We start from the raw sequence: 25,183 nt of genomic DNA, 5'->3' as shown, positions 1-25,183 counted from the left end.
AATTGATCACTTGGAGAAAATCTATAGAGCCACTGAAGGAAAGGAGGGAGTCACTAGAAGCTGGCAGTGAAGGATGAATTCACCAAATATATTCTGATGAAATGACTGAATGCTGAGGTGTTTAGAAGATAAATAGGGCGAGATCACTTAATCAAGTAAAGATGGGAATTCAGAAGTTAAACATTAAATTGTTAGTTGTATTATGAGTCTAAATAAGTCATGTTTTAGTTAAATGTACAACAGACTTTTTAATTATTTAGGAATGACCAAACCTTAATATGGATTTGTAATATTCAAAACAAAATGTCCTGTCAAAAGAAAGTGTTTGTTTCTTTAAGTTTGAGTTATGAAGGGCTAATTCTCGTGGAATAGGGCAGATGATGATGTGCTCATGAATTCAGAGGCTGTCACTCCGAGTCGATGGCTCCTCATGCCATGTGGAGAGATGGATGAACAGGAGGGAAAAACACGGATAACCTTGTTTGTTTGGGAGGAGCGAGGCTTTGATTGCAGCCCGAATGAGATTCTATGTGAGTCACAAATTCAACGGTTGAATCGTGATCTCAAAAAGTGCCATACAGAAAATGTTTAGTTAACAGGGATGTTCATTTAAAAAAAACTAATTTTGTTTTTGTCACAGAATTATTATTTTTAAATCATTACATGTATTTGCTTGAGAGACAATGAAGCTAAATATTTAATTATATACCAGATCTTTATGTATCTCTGGTTTCTCAAGATATGCATGACTACATACAGTATGACCCATCGTTTTTGGGTACTTTTGATAATATCTTTCCTTATCGAGATTGCGAGCCATGAGTTGGTGGAGACCAAAACAAAGCTAAAAGGATAATAAACGTTGGACTTACATTTATTTGGTGGCAAAATTACCGTAAAAAAACATTGTAAAATTACAATTAAAAACTAATTCAACCATTTCAAAAACTTTCATTTGTGGCTGAAACCAGAAAAACACTTTCTCGAATACACTCGCAGCAAGTATGTTTGTCAATCAATCTGCCACTTCGGTCCAAAGTAAAATATCTCAACAACTAACAAATTCACAAGACATTTTATCTTGGAACTAACATCTTATCATATTTATAATTTGTCCAATACTTCATATTTAGTATAATGAGACAATATTAGCATAATTACATGATAAGCCAAGAGGATGATTATGGTAAACATTGTGTCTGCTGAACATCAGCATGTTACCTTTGTCATTGTGAGCGTGTTAACATCATGGGCATTCTGAGTTGGTGCAGTTAATGTCAAATGAGAACAAATTCTTAAAGTTTGTAACAAAAAACTGGAAATAACTAGGATGTCAGATATTAATACAAAAAGAAGCAATCTTCGAACAATTATGAATTTAAAAAATGTATTTGAAATGTAACCAATATTTGCTTTGGTTGTTAATACATATTTTTCCTGTCTATATTTCCGCTTTTCCTTTTGTTTTGTTTAATTCATACATCTTTGGTACAGCTGACAATGGTCTGGGAGGGCACTGCTGTTGATTTAAAATATATTATAATTTCCAAAAGAGCACACATTTTCTGTGGGATGGGTGTAAAGTGAGAAATAGAAAAGTATATAAAGAATAGTAGACACACATGCACACTCACACAAACAAAGTGGGACATACTGTGGCGGCTATGAGTCAGTGAGCACTTGTTAGTGGTCAGGCTCTCTCCCTCCAGTTGGCACGGGCCTCCAGTGACTCAGGGAGACTTGTCGACCAGGAGCCAAAGTGAACAGCAGTGTCAAAATCCACCAAAAGCTGTGGGAAGAAGACGAAACTTGTATTAGCTTTTCACAGTATCGCAACAAATGAATAACAGAGCACATTTTCCATATCTGTTATTAAAAAAAACGTATCCAAAGTTTACTTTCATCACTCTTTTCCAGCACAAGTCCTGAGTAGCTCACCGTGTTGAAGGATTCCTCCGGTGGTGAAGGGCTGACAGGTTGTTTTGAGTCTCGACTTCATTTACAACCAGTCAGGCAGGAGTCCTGGGGGAGCCTGATGATTTTTTGACATCCGGACAAGCAGATGTTCAGAGGACATGAATAAAACATACAGCCCATCTGACCAGAGACCGAAGACTTTCAGAGTGTCTAATGAAATCTGAGGCGTGATTTCAATTCCTCTTTCTGATAAGTGTGATGCTGAATGAAATATGTATGATATTTATGTAGCCTGGCCTGGGTGGCTAAGTGGGGTTCAATTGTTTATCGCAATCAAAGCTGAGACAGGTTTGTCAGAGGAGGTTTGTGATGAATGGGAAGGGAAAGTGAATGGACCTCTCATTACCGGCCAGGAATACAAACAGAATTATTATGTGACCATTGACACCTAAGTGTTTAACAACGGCTAAAACAGCATGTGTGCCGGGCAGCGGATAAGATGCATGTCCTTCAGTACTTTTCACACCTTCTGCTCTTTCAGAAATGAGTGTTCCTTTTTTCTTTTCCAACAGAATGAATAAGCGGGGCTCAACAGTTCAGCTCAGCAGGGGGGCAACAGAATGTGTTACCGCACCACCCACTCAAAGCCGGTCCTGTACTGTATTTAAGATGGAGAGGCAATCAAAATAATCCAGGGCGGGACTTGAGTTTCATACTGGAGAGCAGCTATTTTCATTCAAAATCAAAGTCTTTGTGTTGTGTTGTTTCATTTTATTATGCGTCTCCAGTCTACAGCCAAACAATACCTTTAAAACCTTTATTTTGATTTACTAATTTCCTTGTTTCAGTGTGCTGCTGGTAATTTAACAGTGTGCGTTCATGTAGCCTATACTCTGGGTGGATTTTTGAAAGAATACACGTAAGGTCTTAACATATTTTACAGTGAAATCTTTCCACTGGAGGGATAACTAAGCCAAATAACGGTTATTTAAAGCCTCAAACATTTCAGGTCACTTGTAAAATTAAATTTAAGGGGGCCCTATTATGCTTGTTTTTTCTATTGCCTAGCGATCTAACACATTGTACCTGATAGGCTAAGCGGCTGGACCCTCTAAGAGGTTGACTTATCACAACAGAACCGGCCAGATAACCAATCAGAGCAGACTGGGCTCTGGTTTCAGACAGAGGGTGAAAAGAGTTGCAAATATGAAACGGAAAATTAGCATAATAGGGCCCCTTTAAAACAATTGAATAATCTGACAACAATGTAAGAATATTTCACTTGTTTTCCGTACATGTTTCAGAAATTACCATTGCAATTTCCACACTGTAACATACAAATATCCTATAAAATACTAGAGTAAAACAAATACCGAATAGATTATTTTGTACACTGCTTTTAGAAAGCAATCTGAGGACCGGCTTATAAACCATGACATACTTAAAAGGGTCAATTTGATCTGTCATAGTATAGAAACACTTCAAACAGTCTTTTTTATGACTTTATATCTGTGAGGAACATAAAATGAAATAAGAAAATACTGTGGCTGTTTGGTGGTGTGTGTAACTGTCTCTCAGGAAATGCTCGCCCCCTGCAATCCAGGGCCGGTTTTATTTGCTCACAATAAAACGTTATGTATTGCAACCTGGAGAACAGGATTACAACAAAGGATTATAACAAAACCAAATCCCCTGTGCAACCAAAAAAACAAGTAGATTGATTTTCATCGAGATGTCAATCGATGAGCCGTTTCGTTCATGGTGTCAGCAGGCGTAGTGTCACATTTTCTGCCGATGAGATTGAGCGGCAGTAAGGGGCTTAGTGGCAAATACAATCGAGGAGTGTAAACATACAGAGGGCTGCAAGAGGCAGATCAATGGCTCCAGTCTGGGATTGATTAATTACCCCAAGAAAGAGACTGAGGTGTGAGGGCACTGGAGAAACCTGATCAGAACAAGATTTATCACCCGATCTCTGCATCATCTCTCCCTCCTTCTCACTCTTTGCTCCTTTTTACTTTTTCTTTTAAAGCTGCCCTTCTCCATTGACTTGAGTTTGTCATTTGAGATTGTGAATGACTTTGAAAAAGAATGATAAGCTTAGCCTTTAGCCTAGGATATGGCTTCAAATTATGATCCTCTGAGTAATTCAATTGTATCAATTGAGCTATATAACCTATAGAGTTTTAGAATATAGGCAACAAATATTTATTTATAACTACTATCTATAATAAATATCTAATGTTGCAGTGCCATGAGGGAGTTCCTTAACTTTAAGGTAATTACTGTTCAAAAGGTTAAGAATGAACTTTGACACTTCATTTTAGATTAAATCTTCACAGGCTACTCTGGGGGATATTAAGATAAGACGACGAACGCCACTCTAGCATGTTAAATATAATTCTACAGCCCAAAGCTTAGCACAGGGGTGTCCAAACTACGGCACGGTGGTCCATTTTTAATTGGCTCGCAGCTAAATCTAAAAGCATAATTGAATATGACCCACACATGAAACTTGTGCTTGTCTTATATTGTACTTCTTAAATGTAAATGTAAAGATAAGCCCACTTCTCAAATAAATTCATACAATTAAAGTTGAAAACATTTTCAAACAAATCTTAGTTGTTTAAAAAAAGCCCAATAACTTATTTACATAACAAGCTTGAACTATACCATTCCTATTGCCCCTTATTATAAGCAATCTGAGTTCTGTTTTAAGCTTGAGCTGCCAAATAATAAATTAAACCCTATGGAAAGCTGTGATGTTTTTCTTTCTTAATGCATATTCAAGTATCAAGCAAAATGTACCTACATTTGATTGATTTTCTAATTTACAGTATAACTTAAGAGGCAATATACCTCACCTCTAGTGAGCGGCCCAGCCCTTCGTATATTTTTCTGTATGGCCCTCAGTGAAAAAAGTTTGGACACCCATGACTTAGCACAATGCCCGGAAACAGGTGAAAAGCACTAGGATGCCTCGGTATGAAGGTAACAGAATCACCATTTTAGCAACTCTTGTGCAAAGAATAATAATAATAATAGCCAGAAAGGAGCGGAGTGCAGAAATAAAAACTAAATGGCTGTCTTTTTAAAATCCCGAGACGTATTGCTGATCTCATACAGAGATAAATCAGATTTTCTTTCAGAACAATGATCAATCACGAGGCAGGAAGCTAAGAATATTCCCCCCCCTCAGATCTGCAATCACACCACTAACTGCCAATCATTGTGTTCAACATAATGACTGCAACAACAGAGTTAAGCTCAACCTGAAGTAGTGACGACACTACGTACCTTCAGAGAACAATGCAGCTGTTGAATGCAGCTGTTGATTGGAGGGGCTCATGGTTCCTGACTCCTTTACATTTCCCAGAATGCATCAGATCCACTTTTGGCAGCATAATGGTAACATGCAGGACAAACCCAGAAACAGACAATTTAGTCTTTCTTCAATTTCTTGGTAATCTTCATTGTTTGCTAAATCTGTGAGATTTTCTTAACAAAACAATGTGGAAATCAGAAATATCTTACCTGAAACTGCTCGAAAAAAGTCCTCCTGATATGATTAAACTCTTAATAAGAAAATCTAATCATGGTCAGAAACACAAATCCACTAGCTTGCAGATTAAAAACAATCACGTTTTAGCCGGAAATGTGTTTGAAGTAAAACAAATAAAACCCTTAACCCGAAAATATGAGTTTTTGGCTGTTGAGAATGGTTGGCATTTCACGAGCCAGAAATTATTCTTCAATTTTATTGGTAAATTAACATTGATCCGTTTGAAGAAAAATAACGAAAAGTTTAGATATTGAAAATCTTTCCTGTGAGTCTTTTGTGACATTTTCTGTGGCATCACCCTCCATTTCCATGCTAAATTCCAGCCAAAGTTAAGACTTAAACCAGCTCAAAGACTCCTATGGTCGTCACTGTCCGCCCATACAGAAAGATTAACAATATAATTGTCAACTAGCCAACGCTGTACAGGTCAGTCATATGAATATCATCATATAAGACTGCACATAGTGAATAAAGAGCGGTCATTCTTACAGCCCTGCTGCCTGATTGTCCCTCTGCCGCCCCTACATCCTCCCCCGAACTAATGATGACCTTTGATTCCCAAAAGATGTCAGGAAATGGGAGAAAAAAACGCAGGCGCACCCAATTAATTTAGGGTGAAGAGGACTGGAACGTGTGAGCGCGTCATGCTGCTGGAGTGAACGGTGAGAAGCTCCAGGAAGGACACGGCTCGGTATAATTAGGATTCAGGAGGGCCATTGTCAAAGATAATTAAATCTGACAGCCACTGTGGAGTAGAGAGGAAGAGAGCAGGAAACATCTTCAAACTACATGCTTCACTTTAACACAATTTCTACATTTCAATCTCTATATCTCACACACCCTCACACATAACGTGCACAGCCATCCATCAGCAACTACTTCGGAAACTGCATACTAGGCAATAAAATAGAAGACAGATTAATAGAGACAATAAAGGCAGCGGTTGGACACGTGCAGCAGCATTTTGAGACTCGAATCAAGATCAACAACGTTATCAAAGGTGACAATTTCAGCGCAGATGTGTATCTCAGAGATGTGTGTGTGAGGAGCAACTTCACTCTTTATTGTTTAAGTGGAATATGTCGATATTACTCGGCCAATTATGACTTCAGCCATTCCTAATGAGAAGGAATCCATCAATTGGATCAGAACGCAATTATCTAGTCCAACAATGTCTCGCTTGTGAATACCAGAATGTGAGTGTGTATGCAGTATAATAACTTTTCCTTCAATTTGATTTCATTTTTTCTGTCAGATGCTTTAAAGCTGGACTCAACGATTCGGTAAGATTGATCAAATTCAGAGAATAACCCCTCATGGTCCGTCAGCAATCCATTTTGTGAGTGTGCTAAAAGACAAATACCTCTGAAAATGGAGAACCAACTGGACAGAAACACACAACACTATAAATACTATAAGCGCAATGTCACTGTAGGTGGGACTAAATGGGTTTAAGGTCAAAAGAGAAAGTACCTATTGGTGATTTTTCAAACTCTTAACACATGGGACAGCTCTTTCCAAAAACAACAAGACATAATAACAGCTGTTACATTTATTAAAACTACAAAATCACCTCTGAATCATCATGAAATAGCTAATTTGTTTGTGTATTCTCCCTGTCAAGTACGTCCTGCAGGAATGTAAGATTATAACCAGTTGTTCACATGAATGGTTTAAAAAGGCAGTCACCTTTTCCTTCATCTGTACATATTTATTTTTAGCTTATTATTCACGTTGACAATCTATCGCTGAAATGCACAAATACACAGACCTTCAGTTCATAAATCCTTCAAAGTTGAAACCGTATTTTTCATACCAAACTTTACACACGTTCTGAATTCATTTCTTCATTTCCAGTTTTTCCCCAAACACAAAACAGTGGCTTGTTTACTGTGTGTGAAGTACCGGATGAGATATCTGTGGAGGCTGAAGTGTGTCATCACAGAGACCACAAGAGCCGACGTAGGAAAGGCACTTAATAGTGACAGATATATTCTGATTGGCTGAGTTCTTTTTGTTTTGTTTGGTGGGTTTCGGCTCTAGTAAAAAGAGAAATGGATGTGGCCATTTAAGAATACTGCTCTGTGAATTTCTGGTGAAACTCCTTGACTTTGTTGAGCAGGATCTTCAGCTTGTCTGTCGATGGCAAGATGGTCATTCTAGGAAGGAATAGGAAAGGAAAGGAAAGACAACATTAACATTTAAATGGATTTTCCAGAAACGCTTGAGAATCATCTTGGAAAAGTAATATTATGTCTCTTGTGCAAAGAATACCTTTAAAAACGATAAGCCTCCTTTACCATAAAGCCGTTTTTAGACATGGAAAATGTAACATTGATGGCATCAATCTGTTTAAGTGATGCCTTTCAGACATGGTTTTGACATTTTCGCCAATGTTTCTTGCAGTTTCATTCAAATATGACAGCACATTTACAGAAAGATGCTGCGACATTTAAACCATTCAGTCGTGTTTTAAATCTCTCCTGACCTCTACATAAAAGTAACTCTCGGGTCCTCATTCAAACACAAGACCAACATATTCAATTCACATTTATTTTCCAACAAAGGAACAATTATAGATGCTTTGGGCGAGGCATTTTTGGTGTCAAAGGAAAGACGAGCTGAAATGATTATTTGATTAATCAATTATCAGCAACAATCAACTGTTTATCACTTTTTTCTAAATGTTTTCAAGATCCAACAACACAAAAATATTCGGCAGGTCAATTTGGATATAAATGTATTTTGCCGCACTTTAAGAGAAATATTCATATTAAAATAGATGTATAAATGCTTGAGTGTTCTTTACCTGAAATGGTACGTTCCATCCCTCTGCCCGAAGCCGCTTCCCGGCACGAGGCAGATCCCCGTCTCCTCCAGCAGCTTCATGCAGTAAAACATGTCTGCCTGCTGACCTTTGTCCTGACAGAGAGACAATATAAACATGTGAAGTTTAATATTCTGTTAGCATGATTTTAAGAAGCAAGTATTTAGTCAGAAACCACTGACACAGTATAACCTTCATCCTTAAAGTATTGCACATACCTTTTTTACATTATTCCCATTGAGGAGCCTCATTTAAACGTTTTTTCTTCCGCTACATCTTTTATTAATTCATAACTTAATATGAAAGATTTCCAATTTGTACAAAAAAAATCTATTTAAAGCAGAATTGGACCAAATGAAAGCATAAATTGCTCTATTGAGCAGCTCTTTAGAATCAACAGAATTCTCTGAACTTCTAACATAAAATGAGGAATCTGAATGAATTACACTTTGCTCATACTGCGGTGAATCTTTGTTTGATTCTACAGCATATGGCAACAGAACCATTCATGTGTAACTCAGGTACGGAGCACAGGTGCCCTTGAGAGCTAAAGAAATGATTTCTTTGGCAGCACAAAAGCGTTCTGAAGGTTGAAACAAATAGAGATGTGTACTAATTTATGTTACAATTAGGCTTTTGTAAAACCTTTTAAAAACCTTAAGTGTTGCAGCCTTAGAACTTTAAGAGGGTTGGGATCAAGAACAAGCTTAATGGACAACAGCTCTTTTTAAACTGCACATGGTAATGTTGAGTGTTGCTAACAGGATGGTACTTTCTGAAGTGCGGTTGTATGAGGTTCTTATTCATAGTCAGTAGATGACGGTCAGCACACCCCTAGTTTGGAGAAACGGACAGCATGGAAGCAAAGCATTGTGGGTTGCTGTGGACTTGGAGGTAGCAGCAAACACATGATTACTCATCTAAAAGAAAGGCCAACCTAAAACATTGGCAATATCAGTTTAAGTGTACACAATATTTGGACTTCTTTACCTTGCCATCAGACAAGAAACAAAAGAAAAAAGCTGGCTCTTGTTAGACCTGTAATATCTCTGATGTGCAATAACACTGCCTGTAAACAACATGCTATGCAATACACACTCATGCGCAATACACCAGCTATGTTTGTCTTCTAAATGGTCACTTAAAAATATACTGCTTCTTAGTTTTTGACCATGGTGTATTAATCTGTTATCTGTTTTTACTTTTAATAATGTGTGCCTACTTTTTTTTATATAATATGTAAGTCTTTTTATTTTAATCTGTGCTGTAGTTTAGCTGTTGTAGTGTCGTAAATGTCACTGTTGCGGGACAAATAAAGGAATTCTAATTCTGAAGTTGAATGATGATCAACAATCTAAATATACCAAACATTTAAACTAATAGTTTCAACTGATGTTTTGCTGCTGTCCTCATCCACAGCAGTACATTGGCTAGCTTCTATGCCAGTACTCCTCTCTGTTTTGTCTCAGTCTACTGTTGGTAACACACTGACTATGGATTAGTACCTCATACAACCCTGTTTCAAAATAGCCAATATATCCCTATAAGAGCTGTCTTTATGCGTTGTCTTGGGGAAAAACCGGCACCAAAAAAGCAATGCTACAATTGATGAGCTGTACCCTGACCTTATCCTCTGTACGGCTAATCAGATTCCCAGTGGCTCATCAGCCCTCCCTGAAATTCCTACTGAGCAGTAGGACAGAATTGAAAGCACAAGCTATTGGAAATCCTTTCTTCCCTTTAACAGGGGGGTTGATGCTCTGTTTACTGAACCTGGTTTAAAGCGTCGTGTACGAGATGTAGGTATTGTGTAGTGTTCGAGGTCATGGAGAGAAATAATGGATGAAATAAATGAAATGAGAAGTACAAGACAAGTGGCAGTGGTGTGTACAACCTATTGAATAACATGCTCCTTGTCAATGTAATTTCCTTGAAGCAGTGACACAGTTAAATTCAGCGTTTATAAAAGAAGGTTAAGGACTGACCGTGGCCTCCTTGATGGCCTTTTCAGGGATGGAGATGCGAGGGAAGGAGTACATAGCGCCCTGCACAGGGTTGCAGCTGATCCCATTCACTGTGTTGAGAACCTGCTCTGTAAGCTTGGCCTTCTCCGCTAAGACACTTAAGGTCGCGGTGCGCTCCTGGATGAGGGAGAGAGGCGAGAAAGATAGTTAGAAAAGAGAGATGTATCTACATTTAGCAAATGCTCAATGTGTAATGCAAGGGGTTGACTATACTAAAATAGATTTCCTCTTGTAGCAGTTCCTTGTGTTGTTAACGAAGTATGGAAACAAATGTTTAGATACAGAGAAATGTGTGTAGTGTTTAAAAAATAAACAATTCTAAAAAGGAGTGTTGCACGTGTAAACAAAGATGATATAAATGCTATGAGCGCAATAATTCAACTTCTTACACTCAGAATATAGTCACACCTACACAAATGTCCACCTTATTTTTTGGAACCACAATATAATTGGACGTGATATGATATACCGAATATGCCCTGTATTACAAAGTGATTTCAGACAGAAACACGTACATGTAAAGTACTTTATTCTAAAAGTCTGGTAGCTATAAACAGGGTTCATACACTTTTTCACCAATGATTTTCCATGACAAAAAAATTACTCCTTCTCAGCGGTACAACTGAAAATGGTTTATTTTAACATGGAACAGGAAAATAAGGTCTGCATATGAAACATATTGTGCCTATCTAAAACAAATCCAATAGTAGGCTTACTAGCTTCTACAGGCTAAAGCAACTCAAATCTCTCACCAGCAAAATACCTCGTCAGTTAAATGCCATTTTACGTTTCATTACTATACGATACAGTATTTATTATCATTATAGTATTACTATTTCGGCGATTAGATCAAATATAAATTATATTTGATGCAACTTTAGTTAAATTTCCATGACTTTTCCAAAAATATTGTTTTCCATAACTTTTCCAGGGCCTGGAATTAGCATTTTGAATTTCCATGACTTTTCCAGGTTTTTAATGACCGTAAGAACCCTGTATAAACTAAAGCAAAATATCATTGTTTTTAAATATGTGTTAAAATGTGTCAAAGAGAAACTGTAATGCAGCCAATTAGAGGAATACAAAAAATGGATCACTCGGATAAATCTATAATCAATAGTAGTGAACTGTGTTGCAAGGACAATGTATGACAGTACCGGTGTCAGTGTATTGAAAATGTTCCTGAAGAGAGCATGTCACAATGAGACGTAGACTATGTACCTTCATAAACTTGTCATACGAGGGCTCCCCGATCTGCGGGGGGTTGACCACCAGGTCCATCAGAGCCTGTCCAGGAACAGGAGGACACAGACGGACGGACACCAGCTTAGTGAGCTGAGCCCTCACCTCCTCGTCCAAGTTGATGATCTCCATGTAGCCTCCACGGAAGCCGCACCTAGGAGGAAAACATAAAGGTGTGATACAGAAATTAGGTAACAGTCCAAACTAACTAAAGAGAAAAATGTTTTAAGTCTTGTAGCATGCAACTGGAAAAAAGCAGAAGAACTGACATTTACAGCAATTTCTAAATCCAGGATACAAATATTTCTACATTCATGTGCCTTCTTTTGAGCGACCATGTTTAAACAATGGTCTAATACTTATAATCCATTAATTAAATTACCTTCCGTTTTACAGAACTTTTTAATGTACTTTGTGCTGTCTTTAATCATATTTGATGTATGGGTCTTTGTGTTTTTATTTATGTAAAAGCAAACTGAATTGACCCTGTGAAATACAAGTAAACAAATATAAAAACAGAGCATGTTACAGTAAATACATAATCATTTGTTATTTCTACAAGATAAGAAAGATTTATCCCAGAATGTAGTACAGTAAATTGGACTTACTCTCCCATGTAACATTTGGAGGTGGAGTGAAAAGATGCCAGTTCCACTATATCCGAGTACTCCGGCCCCATGTCGAACAGAACCTTCTTGAAGGAGTGGAACTGGCAACCCTCAGCGTACACATTGTCCTGGTACACCTGGAAGATAAAGTCAGAATGACAGCTGTCACAGGGCTCACAAAACATTAAAGCAGGCAGGTGTTAAAGGAGATGCAGAGAGACAGTACCTCATCGGCCATGAGGAAGAGGCGCTCCTTTGCAGCAAATCGGATTACATCCTCAATGCACTGTCTGCTCTGAACCTGACCTGTGAATGAGAGAGGAGGCTCATTAAGGAGAGGGGTTTGAAGGGAGGGTCAGCCAGGAAGTTACATCCTCTTGCTGCCATCTAGTGGCTCTTATTGAAGCAGTGCATGGAGAGTTGGGTTATGGAGATACGTAGGAGGAAACTAAATCATGAGTTCACCTCATGCAGAAAGGATCTGATTTTAGGTTACTTAATTCATGGCATTCTGGTGGCCCAAGTGCAGCGGTTCTCAAACTGTGGTCGGCGGACCACTGGTGGTCCGCGAGGGTACTGCAGGTGGTCCGTGGAAAAAAGCTAAATAAAATCCACTTTTTATTATTAAGGATTTTCGGGGAACACCTCCTATGTGACTTGCTCTATCGAAATCAGTCGCATTGACCCGAAGACACATTTTGAGTTGTATACACTGTTGGAAAGAGGAGATTTCTAGCTTTCTAATGATATCAGGATTGTTTTTGTACTACAAATATTAAGCAAAATATGCAGAGTCGCTGTAAGGGGGTGAAAAGTTAGGACGATTCTAAGGGCCCGTGACTGACAGGGGCCCAAACTATTTTAGAACATTAAGAAACAAATGTTTAAGTAACCTTTCATCATTCATCAATAATTAACATTAATAGGACGTTATATTGATAATGTACTCACTAAACGTATGATTCATTTAACTTATTTTCTTCCAAAAGTTAATTATCCAAAGCCTCTGTACACCCCCTTCTATATCACATGTAATTGTTTGGTCCTGCCTCCAACCGTGGTGCTGCACCGGCACTTTCTAGCAGAGAGTGAGAGCATGTGAGGACGGATGCTAGTACTTACGTGTGTACCATGTCTTAATGACTAACAAAGTCAGGCTTTCAAAAAAGAAAAGAAAGGAGAGAAAGACAAGAGAGAGGGACTTAAGGGCAGCATTTCAAAACCACCGCGGGGGGGGGGTGCAGAGTGTGAGCAAGACCTGTCACCTTCCCTTTACAAGCTTCAAAAATGTATTTATCGTGTGATTTTGGAAATAAAAGTTTCATAATCTGAAAGCCAAGACTTTGTTTATTTAAAATCTAACAAAACACCCGAACACCTTATTGTACACGTTTATATTAATTTATTTGATATTCAGTGTTCTATGATTGTATGCTACAGGTAGTAGGCTGTCATTTATTAAGTTCCTTTGATATTGTAAACTTTGTGTTATGCGTCTCTTTCCTGCAATATCGGATGTTGAAAGAGCTGAAGCTGCAGTTCATGTTCGCTGATGCAGCTGTTGTGTTCTATGATTGTATGCTACACATTTGAATATATGGTCAAGGACCAAAAGAAAGAAAGAAGTTGTCCGCCGTCCTCTTTGAGAAACATACACAACGCAGACAGACACCGGTCACACGTGCGACAAAAGTATCAGATAGGCTTCAATTCACTTTTGATTGTCTATAATTAACTATAAAAAAATATCGGCGTTTTAACACTACGTTTATATATGTACTTATTTTTACGGTTTGCATATGAGGTGGTCCGCGAAAATCCTGTGGTTAAGGATACTTACCATATAGCCTTAACAACTTTAAGCAGATTCAAGCAAAAAAATAATATTTGATTTTGTTTTTGCATAGCCCTTTCAGCCCCATGTTTTTTGTCTCTTTCTCTGTAAATGTTTCAAAAAGGCCCCAAAAATTATCAATAAAAGCACTTTAATCTACAAACTACATTAGAGATAATAAGTGGTTGCTAAATTGTCCTAAAAATAAAAAATAATTCTGACTTAGTTAATAGGTTTACAACACCATCTTGTGGTCTTTTTTGGCAAATGTATTTTAATCAAACTACCTATTTCCAAGGTAAAAGAGGTCATATTTAACTGCTAAAACATTTCAAATGAAGAATATTATTGTTATATTGTATGGTTTATCTCCTAAAACCGACAACTTGATTATCAACTTGCTGAACAACAGAATTCAATATGTGAAAATGCTTGAATTTACTATGGGTCTAATAATCGAACAAAACAATGAAAGGTCTCTTTACCGGTGGGGTTTCCAGGGTTGATGACGCAGAGGGCTCGGGGATTGCAGTGACGCCGGGCTTCATCCAGGGAGCGCTGCAGCTCGCTGAGGTCCATACTCCAGCACTTTTCCTCATTAAGGTAATAGTTGACCTGCACGGCGGCCAGTTCAGCCAGCGCAGCCGAGTACAGCGGATACTGAGGAATGGAGATCATGACCCCCGTACGGGTCTCACCTTCGCCACACACCAGGAGCTTCAGCATGGTCTAAAAGTGCAGGATATGAAAAGATATGTCAGCTGTATGTTTTAGAATTGTAAGTACAAGGTAGCTTTGTCTGCATGACACTTTCTAGGCGTATACAACTGTAGAAAATGGTCTGAAAAGAAGCAGGTGCCCCAGCTGGTGGTCATTTGCATCTGTGTTTTGTCATTAAAAATCTCTTTGCTTTTATAACAAATTTAAAAACACATACTGCAATACTAATTATTCACTTTTGTAAACCTTTCAGGACAAAAAAGGAAACTATTTGCTATTAAAAACTACAAAAAGGAAAACACCCTTCTGAAACTCCTAGACACAAAGCTCTTAGATAACCTATGACAAGGGGTTGTGAGTATGTTATTACTGGCTTTGAAAGGTCACAAGCCAGTAATGTGTTTGAGCATCAGTGACCTAATTGCAGCACTGTTTTTGCACACATAAGCATTTCATCTCCTGTGATGTGTCCTTTAAAAAGAGTGAACCAACTCATGAAGGGTTCACTCCAGAATATTTGTTTAATTTGTTCAATGTTGTAAATAAATTCCCCACAAAATTACTGAGGAATTAGGGAGGTTTGAGCTTACAAACATACACAATTGAAAGTACAATTGAGACACAAAGTCAATTTAAAAGATGAGACATGTTTAGTACCACAATGCCGTCGCTGGCCCCTGTGGTGAGAAAAATGTTGTCTGGGTCGCAGGGCACACCGCCATCTCTTCGCTCAATGTAGCGAGCCACATCCTGTCGCACTGACTCTATGCCCTGACTGGCACTGTAGGAACCTGAGGGAGATTTAAATGGGGACAAAACAACTTAAAAGCTTTAACATAACAAAACTAATCCCACAGAATTAAACCCACGTACAAAGAGAAAGGTGATAATTGTCAATTGGGGATGTAATAAGAGGTTGCGCTTATGTAAGAAACCAACGCACCCATACTGTTCCCTCCACAGGACTGCAGAATGCGTCGTGCTCTACTTTTAGCATCCTCTGGGAATGAGCTGTCATTCAGCAGTTCAGGGTAGGAGCACAGCGCCAAGACCTTGAAACAAAAGGGAGGTGTGAGGATAAAGAAGGGACATTCTGCAAAACACGCACAGATTAATGCATAAGACAGGAAAAATATATTAGACATCAACTTCGCTGAGTAAGCATAACATATTTTTCATAGAAACTGAGAAGTCAGAGGGGAGGTACTACATTTAGACTGGAGGTTGGGGGTGAGGATTAGGTGCAGACCTGTCTGAAGAAGGTGATTGGCTGCTGGCCCATAGCATGCGCGTCACCAATGTTGGCCTTGATGACCTCAACAAAGGGCTTCTTCATTCCCTGCATGGCACAAACACAACATGGGGAAAGGATTATACATCTGGAAAAAGTTTTAGCAATCACAACATTTATTGCTTTGTACAAAACAACTATAGAATTATCATTTCAGAGATTTAAAGTTAATAAACATGAGAAGAGGCTGAACAACCTTGGCCCTGCGCCCACATACAGAGACTTGAACACCTACATACGTTTTCCATAAATATTCATGCCATAAGAGGCTGCAGCTGCTGAGAGCACAGCGCGTTTGGTGGTTAACACTTTGAGAGACGGAATAGATGGCATTGTTGGTTTGTTTGAAGCAGTGAAGTACTAAGCACTGTAAAGAAAGAGTGAAATAAATATCCACTGAGCTCAAATTAAATTAATCCTAAACAACTATTGGCAATATCAACCCTTCTGTATCATGTCGCAAATGTTAGAATTTTAGAAGCCTTTTCGAGGACATTAAGGGGTCCAATAGATGACAACATGCAGGCCAAAATGCCTTTTAACAGACCATTAGATAGAACAGACCATTAGCAGAAACAAAGCATACACAGGCAAAATCAAATGTACAAGTCTTACAGCACATTTTATACACACTATATTTATCAGACAATAGCACGAATAAAAGTTAGAAGTTATAGTTGAAATTTTGTCAAAATTCTTTGTTGTTTTCTTTAGGAGTAAGTGTGTTCATTTGTACGAACATTTGTTGCGCAATTGTGTCATTTATTCATTGTCCCGTAAATAATTAATTTGAATGAATACTCACAAAAGTGAATATACTGTTAGGCGTCAAAGATTCATTTTGATCCCTTACTTATTTATTTTCTTCTCATACACACATGCACGTGCATTTGCAACAGCCTTGATCCAGATAGCACTGTATGTGCACACACGGGAACAAAGTTTGACCAGTGCACTTGCTTATCACACTGATACCATTAACCTTCTGACACAAAGACTGAGGCCGTTTCTCAATGTCGAGTAAACCTGCTGCAGAGCCACTATTTCAAGTATACTACGTAATCGAGTGGCGCCGAAAGACTGTTTAAATGCATGTTAAATGCCCAGCATTCGGCGCCACTCGATGACGTAGTATACTTGAAATAGTGGCTCTGCAGCAGGTATACTCGACATTGAGAAACGGCCTGAGACTTACAGTGCACAGTTGCCTTTAACCTCCTAAGTGACTTTAGACTGGAAAGGAACAGTATGTATTACAGCAAAGCAGTAAACAACGGCAACAACAACTACAATAATACATCCCCAAGTAAAAGTATCAATTTACTGTCTCCCAAGCCAATAATATGTTTCTGAAAGATAATCTCCCAAGCAGCTGAGACAACTGACAGACAGAAATGCAGTTAGCCACGTGCACAAACACAAGCACCCACACATGATGTTAATAACAGATGTTCAGAACAGCGTGACCCTGCAGAAAAATACATAAGCAGAACCTCACACTGACAACCTGCTGAAATCAAAACAGCATGTTTATTGTACGTGTCCAATGGAGTGCAGATTTTAGGAGGATACAGAGTCTGGCTCCCCCATTGGTCGCACATTAGAGGCGTCTCTCAGTCTGGACCAATAACATTGTATGGAGAGAATAACACCCCTAGGTCAACCACCCCGATGGGGATCTTTTAGAAACACACTGACCTCTGACCGAAAAAACTGTCTCCAAAAGGCCAGTTGTTCTCCACCGTAGATAAAACATCCCAGCAAACAATGCAGAAGGTTAAAACGGTGCTTTTAAAGTACAGCACAGGAAGTACTCATTTTTACTCCAAAGACTTTCCAAGAAAAGCTTTTCATTAATGACAAACAGTGAAAGTCATTGTGAAAAAGGATGTGACTTAGGCTGTTAGATGTATATTTTGATGAGAAGCTAGGATAGAAACTCACATAGCATTTGCAAATACACTCAATATTCAAATTAAATATTTGAAATGCAAATATGGAAAACGTTTTTAGAGTTCTGCTTTTTGCATTCATTGAAAATATGTAGAGAGAATTTAACAAAAACAAGCCTTGTGCGTTTACTGTCTGTCCCCATAGCAACGCTCGGAAAAAGATCCCCATTCACAATTATCTAACAGCTCATTAGGACAAACAAAGACCACAATGTAATAACTTCACGAGGAGCCTTTATTTGTGCTCTTGTTAACTGGTAGAGCAAGTTGGCTCAAAGTGTGACCCGTTTCTATTCACTGTGCTGTAAATCGGATACTATGGGAAAAAACACAAGAACAGGGCTGCATTTGTAGTGTATAAAAAAAAACAAAGAGATCAGTTCCGAAAAACAAGGTGTGTAGGAAACTGGAGTTGGGTATCTGTGTCTGATTAATCCACGGATAAAGGTGAGAATGCATTGTGACCCGTTTCCCAAAGAAATGCATCACCATCCAAACCGCAAGGGAGGGGTTTATAAAATGAAGAGGAATGTGTTTTGGACAAAACATCAGCATTGAAAGTTGTTAGAAAAATATCACTCGTCACCGGCTTGATCTTCAATATCAGGATACATGTCTTTATTATCCTTGCAAGAATGGAAGTAGTCATCACATACACCAGGTTGCATGGGACAAAAGAGTAACTTTAGTAGAGTCCTTCATATGCTTATATACAAGAGAGGGTGTTACAGTCAACAAGATGGAAGAATACTGGTTCAAAGCAGTATTCTGACATTAGTTAAAGGGGACCTATCATGCAAAATGCACTTTTGTACGTCTTTTATACATGAATATGTGTCCCTGGTGTGTCAGGGAACTCACCAAGTGTCAGAAAACACAACCCTCTCTTTTCCTCCATACCCAAATCTCTAAAAACGGGGCTGCAACGGAGCCGATACAGATTTGAAATTGTTCTGACGTCAGAAACAGGGAGCTCCGCCTATATGGGCAACTCTCCACCCATCAGGGGAATGGGGGGTTGGGCCACGGCCATTGCCACTCGAAAGCGCTGGAGACGCTGTAGTACATATGCCAGGCCTGTAAGTGGCGCTGTAGTCTGCCACAAAAGCAGCGAAGAAGACTTCTCACAGAATCAGCCCTTGCAAAAACAGGGCTGGAAAAGAGCAAATAGAGCAAAATGAGGCATGGCTAAAATGCATGATCCGTTTGGTATTTTGAAAAAAAAACTTCACAGACATGTTTTATATAGGTATGGCCCTACAATATATTATTCAAATATAGCATGATAGGTCCACTTTAAGATTAGCTAAGGCCTGCGTAAGCATAAACATGACCGTCATATGTCTATCTCTCGAGTGTCTGTGTCATCATGCCAATCTTAGGAACATAGCCATCATAACTTCAACAGTGTCTCATGAGCGTCATCCATGTAGTCATACATCCGGCTATGTACACAACTACGTAGGGCCTCTGTTATCATGTGCTACTCTGATATAGAAGGAACATTCAGTATTTTCCCAACAAAAGTCTAAATTATGGGATCATTTTAAATGATTACTGGCAGCGGGACAATCTTCAGAGAACAGAGACATTTCAGTACTTCCCCTATCCTAGAAGGAAATAAAAATGTTTACCATCTAAATCAAACTGCATTTTTTTCTCATTTTTAAACAAGTATGATTTGTATCACACCTGATCAAACTCTTGTACAGTAGGAAGAAAATAAATATACCATTAAGAGAGAGAGGATCAACTCCGGATAAGTATTGACCTAGTCAAAACACTCCCTAGTGGCTCTTTGGAACCTGTGGAACAACCTTTTCAAAATACTCGTTCCTTTCCTGAGCAAAGCACTCAAGAGAGGACTGTTTTCACACCAGACTGAACTCGGTACACTAAGCGCTGGTTGCCACATCACCATAAACTGTGTGAGAGGAAGGGATGAAAAGTATCTTTGAAAAATAATAAAATAACAAAGAACAAGCCTGTATTTATAATGGATATGTTTGTTTTCCAGCTGTTAAGATAACCAGTACCATATCTGATTGCTTAGCAAAATTGACACTTTACCATTGAGGACTGTAAGAGGTCAACTGAGGCAACATATGATATATTATATTTGCATCACATGTAGGTCAGACAGATATAAAAAACAGTATCTGGTTTAGTATGGAATTTCACCTCCCACAGAGGGTCACTTTATAACAACTGTGGTTCAGAGACAGGTCTTAAAACAAGGTTAGCCATTAACATGATACTAACCAAAGTTTCCAAACTACAGATTTGCTGACATGATCAGCCTCCTCAGGAACTACTGACTAACTGACTTTCATAAGACGGTGTGTAAGCAAGCAGCACAGCAATTGATAACAGTTTTCTTTTGAGGTAAAGTTTAGTAATAGTGAGAGTGTAAACAGGAATTGAAATCTGCTGGTTTCATTTTTACAAAACCATTCATCAGCAGGAAATTTGCATAGTCTCTTTAAAGTGAAAACTGTGAAACTGAATCAAATCTTGCATTTTTAAAAGGATTTTCTTGAAAGAGATTTGAAGTTCCACCAATTCAAATGAATATAAACACAAGTCAAGTTCTAACTGATATGATTAATAGTCTTAAATTAGTCTTTTATTTTAAATACAGCAACACAAAAACAACTTAACTTATTTTGATATGTTCTGGGCACATGTACATGGTCTATGTACATCTACAAAATATACACAACTTGTTGCCACATTCTATTTAATAGAAGGATGGGTTGATGTAATGAAAGACAGATATAACATGTTTGGAGTGAGTTTTAAATACAAAGAGCAGATATTGTCCATAGAGATGAGACAGCGTGTACAAACCTCAGAGAGCTCCCTCTCCAGCTCCAGAGCCCGCTGCACGATGGGGCCCCGCACGGCGTACTCCACGTTCTTCACCGTGGGGTTCATGTTGTCGATGGTCAACACCTTGGCCCGGGGTGACACTCCGTTCTCGGACATTTTCTCTTTGGGGAGCCCACGCCGCGTCGCACTCAGACTCGACAAAGCTCTGCCGGGAGAGGAGGACGACAGAGGGGGAGAGGTGAGTGAGCAGACCCTGGGGCCAGCCCCGGCTAACAATTCGTTTCGCCCCCGGCTCAAAAGCCGCACGTTTCGGGGTGACAGCAGCTGCATTCGTGTGGCTGACATTTTTTGTTCAGTCACGGCCTTCTTTCACAAGTTGGGGAACTTGTAAAGCCTCTACGGTGCACAGCGAATTGCACCACGGCGGTCACTTCTCTCGAGAGGAGTGAAATCAAAAGTTGTGACACCACAGAGCTCCTAAAAATGACTAAGCGCCCAGACCTTTGGACCTTGAGCCTACAAAGGCGGCTCCGATACAAATTGTGATTAAATCCAAGGCTGTTTCTAAAGACACTGGCTGCGTCCACATAAACTGACTGCTTCTCCCTCCGAAATTATTGGGGTATGAATCCTGCACACATGGCAACACACCGCCAGACCGACCGTATCCCTCCTCTTTGTGCGGCCCGTTATCCCACCCTCCTCTCCTCCTTTATTTTACGCACCGTGAGGCTGTCACTCAGGCTGTGTTCTCCGGTTACCGAGCTGAAACAGTTGAGGGCTTCAGACGAGGGTCGTTGGGATATCGCCAGAGTTGGTCCCGGGCTCCCTGACTGCACTGAGCCTCTTTTTGTTCTGGGAGCTGCGGTTTGGGTGCAGACTTTTTAGGCTTCTTTGTAAACAAAACAATAATGAATGCTCCTCCTATCTCTACTACACCCCACTTACATTTCTGGTTGAATGTTAATTCCTTTGACCAAATATAATTGTGCTATCAGAATAATTAGAAAATGCTCAAATTCACAGGATCACAAACTGAGCATGAAGAGCAGGGCACATGTGTTTTTCCTTTGTACTGGGATGTCACAAATGACATTCGGTATAAAACTCTGGGCCTTCACATCTAAAAGTGTGACTTCAAAAAGTTTCAAAAATCATCAGTGCAGGTATGAACAACAGACAGCACTGCAACTATCATTACATGACGTATTCATGAAATTATTGTTTTGTTTATAGTCACTATAATTTCAGCGTTAAGTGGTTGGGAATACATATAGTTTTGTTAACTCACATAAGACAACGGTTGTAGGTATGACTTATAGAATGGACTTCTTGAAACATGCTTTTAATAGTTTTTCTTCTTAAAGTGAAATTCACATATTTACCCCGTACAGTCTGTGCCAAGAAAATGTCAGAGGACAAAAAACATTATAAAAGTGTTTACTTTCATAGGTGAGTTTAAATTGAAATGCTTATTAACCATTGAACTGTCTGAGGAATTGCTTGTTGCATTTTTTTGTTGTCAAGTAGTTTATTTCAAATTCTACAGTCCAAAAACTTTGTTGTGTAGATATCATCAAATACAAGCCAAACATTTTCATTATCATTGTGAATAGATCATTCAAGACCCTCTGGATATAACAAAAACATATTTAGGATTCCAACTACAACATTGTTGAGCCAGAATGATTAAGAATGTCTACAAAGCATTATGTAACATTTAACCATGATGCTCAAATACAGTCAAATCTTACTAAAAATGTTGGTATTCAATAAATCTAACACTTAATTCTGAAAAGGGCCTTTCAGTCAGTGAAGTTAGACGCAATGTGCAACAGTGACTTATTTCCTGGATGTAGAACAAAGCAGTTCACTGGTTGGACAATTTCCATTGCTTTCGAATAATGCCAGATTTAAATACCCGAGTAGTTAAGTGAAAATAACCAGTGATAACCTTTTCTACAGTTCATCTTTAACCAGTGGTGTGCTTATGATTGTCTTTACAAAATATGGACAGATGGAGGCACATTTTTGCAGCAATCAATAGGGTTAAATAAGAAAATCTAAATAGCAGCAGCTGGTTCACATTTAAGTATTATTTTAGTCACATTGATGGTTCATGGACAATCAAGATGTGCTAACAATTTCAATAATTCTATTAAAATCCAGTGGCACCAACAATATCAGAGAGAGTCTGTGTGGCCACTGTACGCAATGCAAAGGTGGGCACTGACAGTGGGGCGAGCAGAAAGAGCTGGTGCTGCGGAGTCTGAAGTCCATAGCTTTTGCACTCTTCTGTAACTAGATAGCACTGCAGTGGCTGGTGGGAGAATCCAAGGACAAAGTCATCAGCGTTGGCCCTCTGAGCCCTCTCCTCAGGGGACACACACAAAGTCTCCTCCTGGTTGAAGTAGCGTGTGGTGCTGAAGATGTAGAAGAGCTTCAGTATCTCCCAGCAGCGGGCCTTGGAGGGTAAAGGAGGGTCACCCAGTGGACGATTAGTGGAAGTCCGCACACAGGAGACTGAGCGACGTGTTTCACGGTTAATCAGAAGTAGTGCCAGCACATCAGGGCGCAAGGATACAGATCTTGGTAAACTGTGTTCTCCAACAGCCAAGCAGTCTCTCAGGGTCTCCACAAGAGGTGTCCAGAAACGACCCACCATCCCACTCTCAGCGCTGTGCAGGGAAGGCGTTGGGCCGCACAGCACGCACACATCTGCCCCAGGTAGCAGCTGGAAGCGAAGCAGGCGGTGGGCAACAGTGGGGCTGCCCTGAGGAAGGAAAACTGGGTAATCACAAGAGGCTGATCCAGAGGCAGAGAGGGACCGTATCAAAGCCGAGAGCAGCACAACCTCCGGTGGAGCCAGACGCCACCATTTCTCAGTTGCTGCAGCTATCCGCCCATGGACGATGAGGCAGCCAAATTCACTGTCTGCAGCCTGAGCGAAGCCATCCACGGCCTCTTGAAGAAGAGTGGGGTTTGGAGGCAGCAGTGAATCCGCACAGTGTGTCAGGTTACCCAGGATGCCCTCTTGCCTGTCCTCCAACAGTTGATCAATGAGGCTGAAACAGGACCGCAAGTCCCTCTTCAGTCTCTCAACATTTCTGACATTAGTCAGTTCATCCTGCCCCAACACCAGCACCATGCAGCTCCATACATTCTCCAGGAGCCGCTGTAAACGCACCTCGTCCTCTTTGCTGTCACCTGCACCATCTTGTCCACCTCCACTCACGACAATGAGCATCATACTGTCCTGGAAAACTCTCCATACTACTTTACCCCCGCCTTCAGTCTCACAGCTGGACAACACTACTCCGTGGCCACCCCCAAACATGTGGACACCATTCAGGGAGCCGATGACAGAGAAGGGCAGCTGCTTGGAGGCTCCTCTTGTGAAGAGAGGAACCCCACTGCTGGCTGTGAGGCAGAGGAGCTGTGTGGATCCATGCTGGAGCATCATCATGCTAACTGTTGCTCGCTCTTGTGTTGTTTTCAACTGCAGCAGATTTTTTTATTAACTTAAGGTCTTCATTGAGTTGATTGTTGACTAAATCTGCTAACAATACGATTCTAGCGTCACATCAGTGGGCACTTTGTTAGCATCACGTAACGTTAAACCATTTCCTGCAACTGGCTAAAACCGGTACAAACAACGGCAAGACAATATATATCATACAAGTCAGCTAACCTATCTACCATGCTAAACATATTCTCCGTGGAACAACCATTTCCTTTTGTTAGCTAACGGTATTTAGGTTAACAAAGTAAATTACCGTCGTTTCCACAGTAACGCCGTCCCATGATTCATTCTTCACGATTGAGAGGGCGGCTTCATACTGCTGGTCGAGCTGCAGTTGGGATTTACGAGACCTGGTTTACCGCCGAAGGAGCGGGACGAGAGCACCGACCCGGGATCAGCGCCCGGCGTCCATGGAAGTGCCCATGGATCTGAATACCGTTAGTTAACTTCTCGCGAGAGTAAAAACCAAAAGCTCTGGGTTGATCAAAGGCTCACGCAACATGACGCTTGATGTTTCCTCTTGATTTTGACTCACCAGAGTAGAACAAAAGCACAGGTGTTACTAATCACAATAATTATTCAATTTAAACGATGAGTGACAGTAACCAGCATGCACACAATTAGGACCCTGAAACTGAATCAGATACATTTAATTTTGACATCCTTAAATCTATTATTTACACCTCCATCTGCAACAAGTAGAAACGTATTTTTTGAAAATGACCTATGGAGTATTTTTAACAAGTAGAGACATCCACCTCAGGTCATAATCTCCTTCAACTCATTTTTGTTGTCAAGCAGTGGCTCACAAACTGATCCAGCAGATTGGCCCAAAAATATATATATTTGTG

The 25,183-nt window shown here is 39.7% G+C and overlaps 2 protein-coding genes across 5 annotated transcripts; both read right to left on the bottom strand.

Moving 5' to 3' along the window:
* Positions 1–7,016: 7,016 nt before the first annotated feature.
* On the bottom strand, positions 7,017–24,786 carry gpt2l (glutamic pyruvate transaminase (alanine aminotransferase) 2, like). 4 transcript variants are annotated; one of them, XM_034137110.1, is made up of 12 exons: positions 24,586–24,764; positions 20,828–21,014; positions 15,984–16,073; positions 15,678–15,786; positions 15,392–15,525; positions 14,500–14,743; positions 12,407–12,486; positions 12,181–12,317; positions 11,552–11,726; positions 10,292–10,447; positions 8,289–8,401; positions 7,344–7,638 (listed from the first exon to the last, which is right to left on the bottom strand). In XM_034137110.1, the coding sequence occupies exons 1-12, from the start codon at positions 24,618–24,620 to the stop codon at positions 7,548–7,550; spliced, it is 1,551 nt and encodes a 516-aa protein (XP_033993001.1). In that variant the 5' UTR covers positions 24,621–24,764; the 3' UTR covers positions 7,344–7,547. The 4 variants fall into 4 exon arrangements, with proteins under 4 accessions (XP_033993000.1, XP_033993001.1, XP_033993002.1 ...); XM_034137111.1 differs by lacking the exon at positions 24,586–24,764 and adding an exon at positions 21,535–21,632; XM_034137109.1 differs by lacking the exon at positions 24,586–24,764 and having other exon boundaries at positions 7,017–7,638; positions 20,828–21,470.
* fuz (fuzzy planar cell polarity protein) lies at positions 22,185–24,562 on the bottom strand. Its single transcript, XM_034137113.1, has one exon. The coding sequence runs from the start codon at positions 24,273–24,275 to the stop codon at positions 22,968–22,970; it is 1,308 nt and encodes a 435-aa protein (XP_033993004.1). The 5' UTR covers positions 24,276–24,562; the 3' UTR covers positions 22,185–22,967.
* Positions 24,787–25,183: the final 397 nt, after the last annotated feature.

The sequence above is a fragment of the Trematomus bernacchii genome, unplaced genomic scaffold (assembly GCF_902827165.1).
Source record: "Trematomus bernacchii unplaced genomic scaffold, fTreBer1.1, whole genome shotgun sequence".
NCBI classification, from domain to species: domain Eukaryota; kingdom Metazoa; phylum Chordata; class Actinopteri; order Perciformes; family Nototheniidae; genus Trematomus; species Trematomus bernacchii.
The sequence above is the reverse complement of the archived record's forward strand: the minus strand, read 5'-3'. Positions and strand labels throughout refer to the sequence as shown.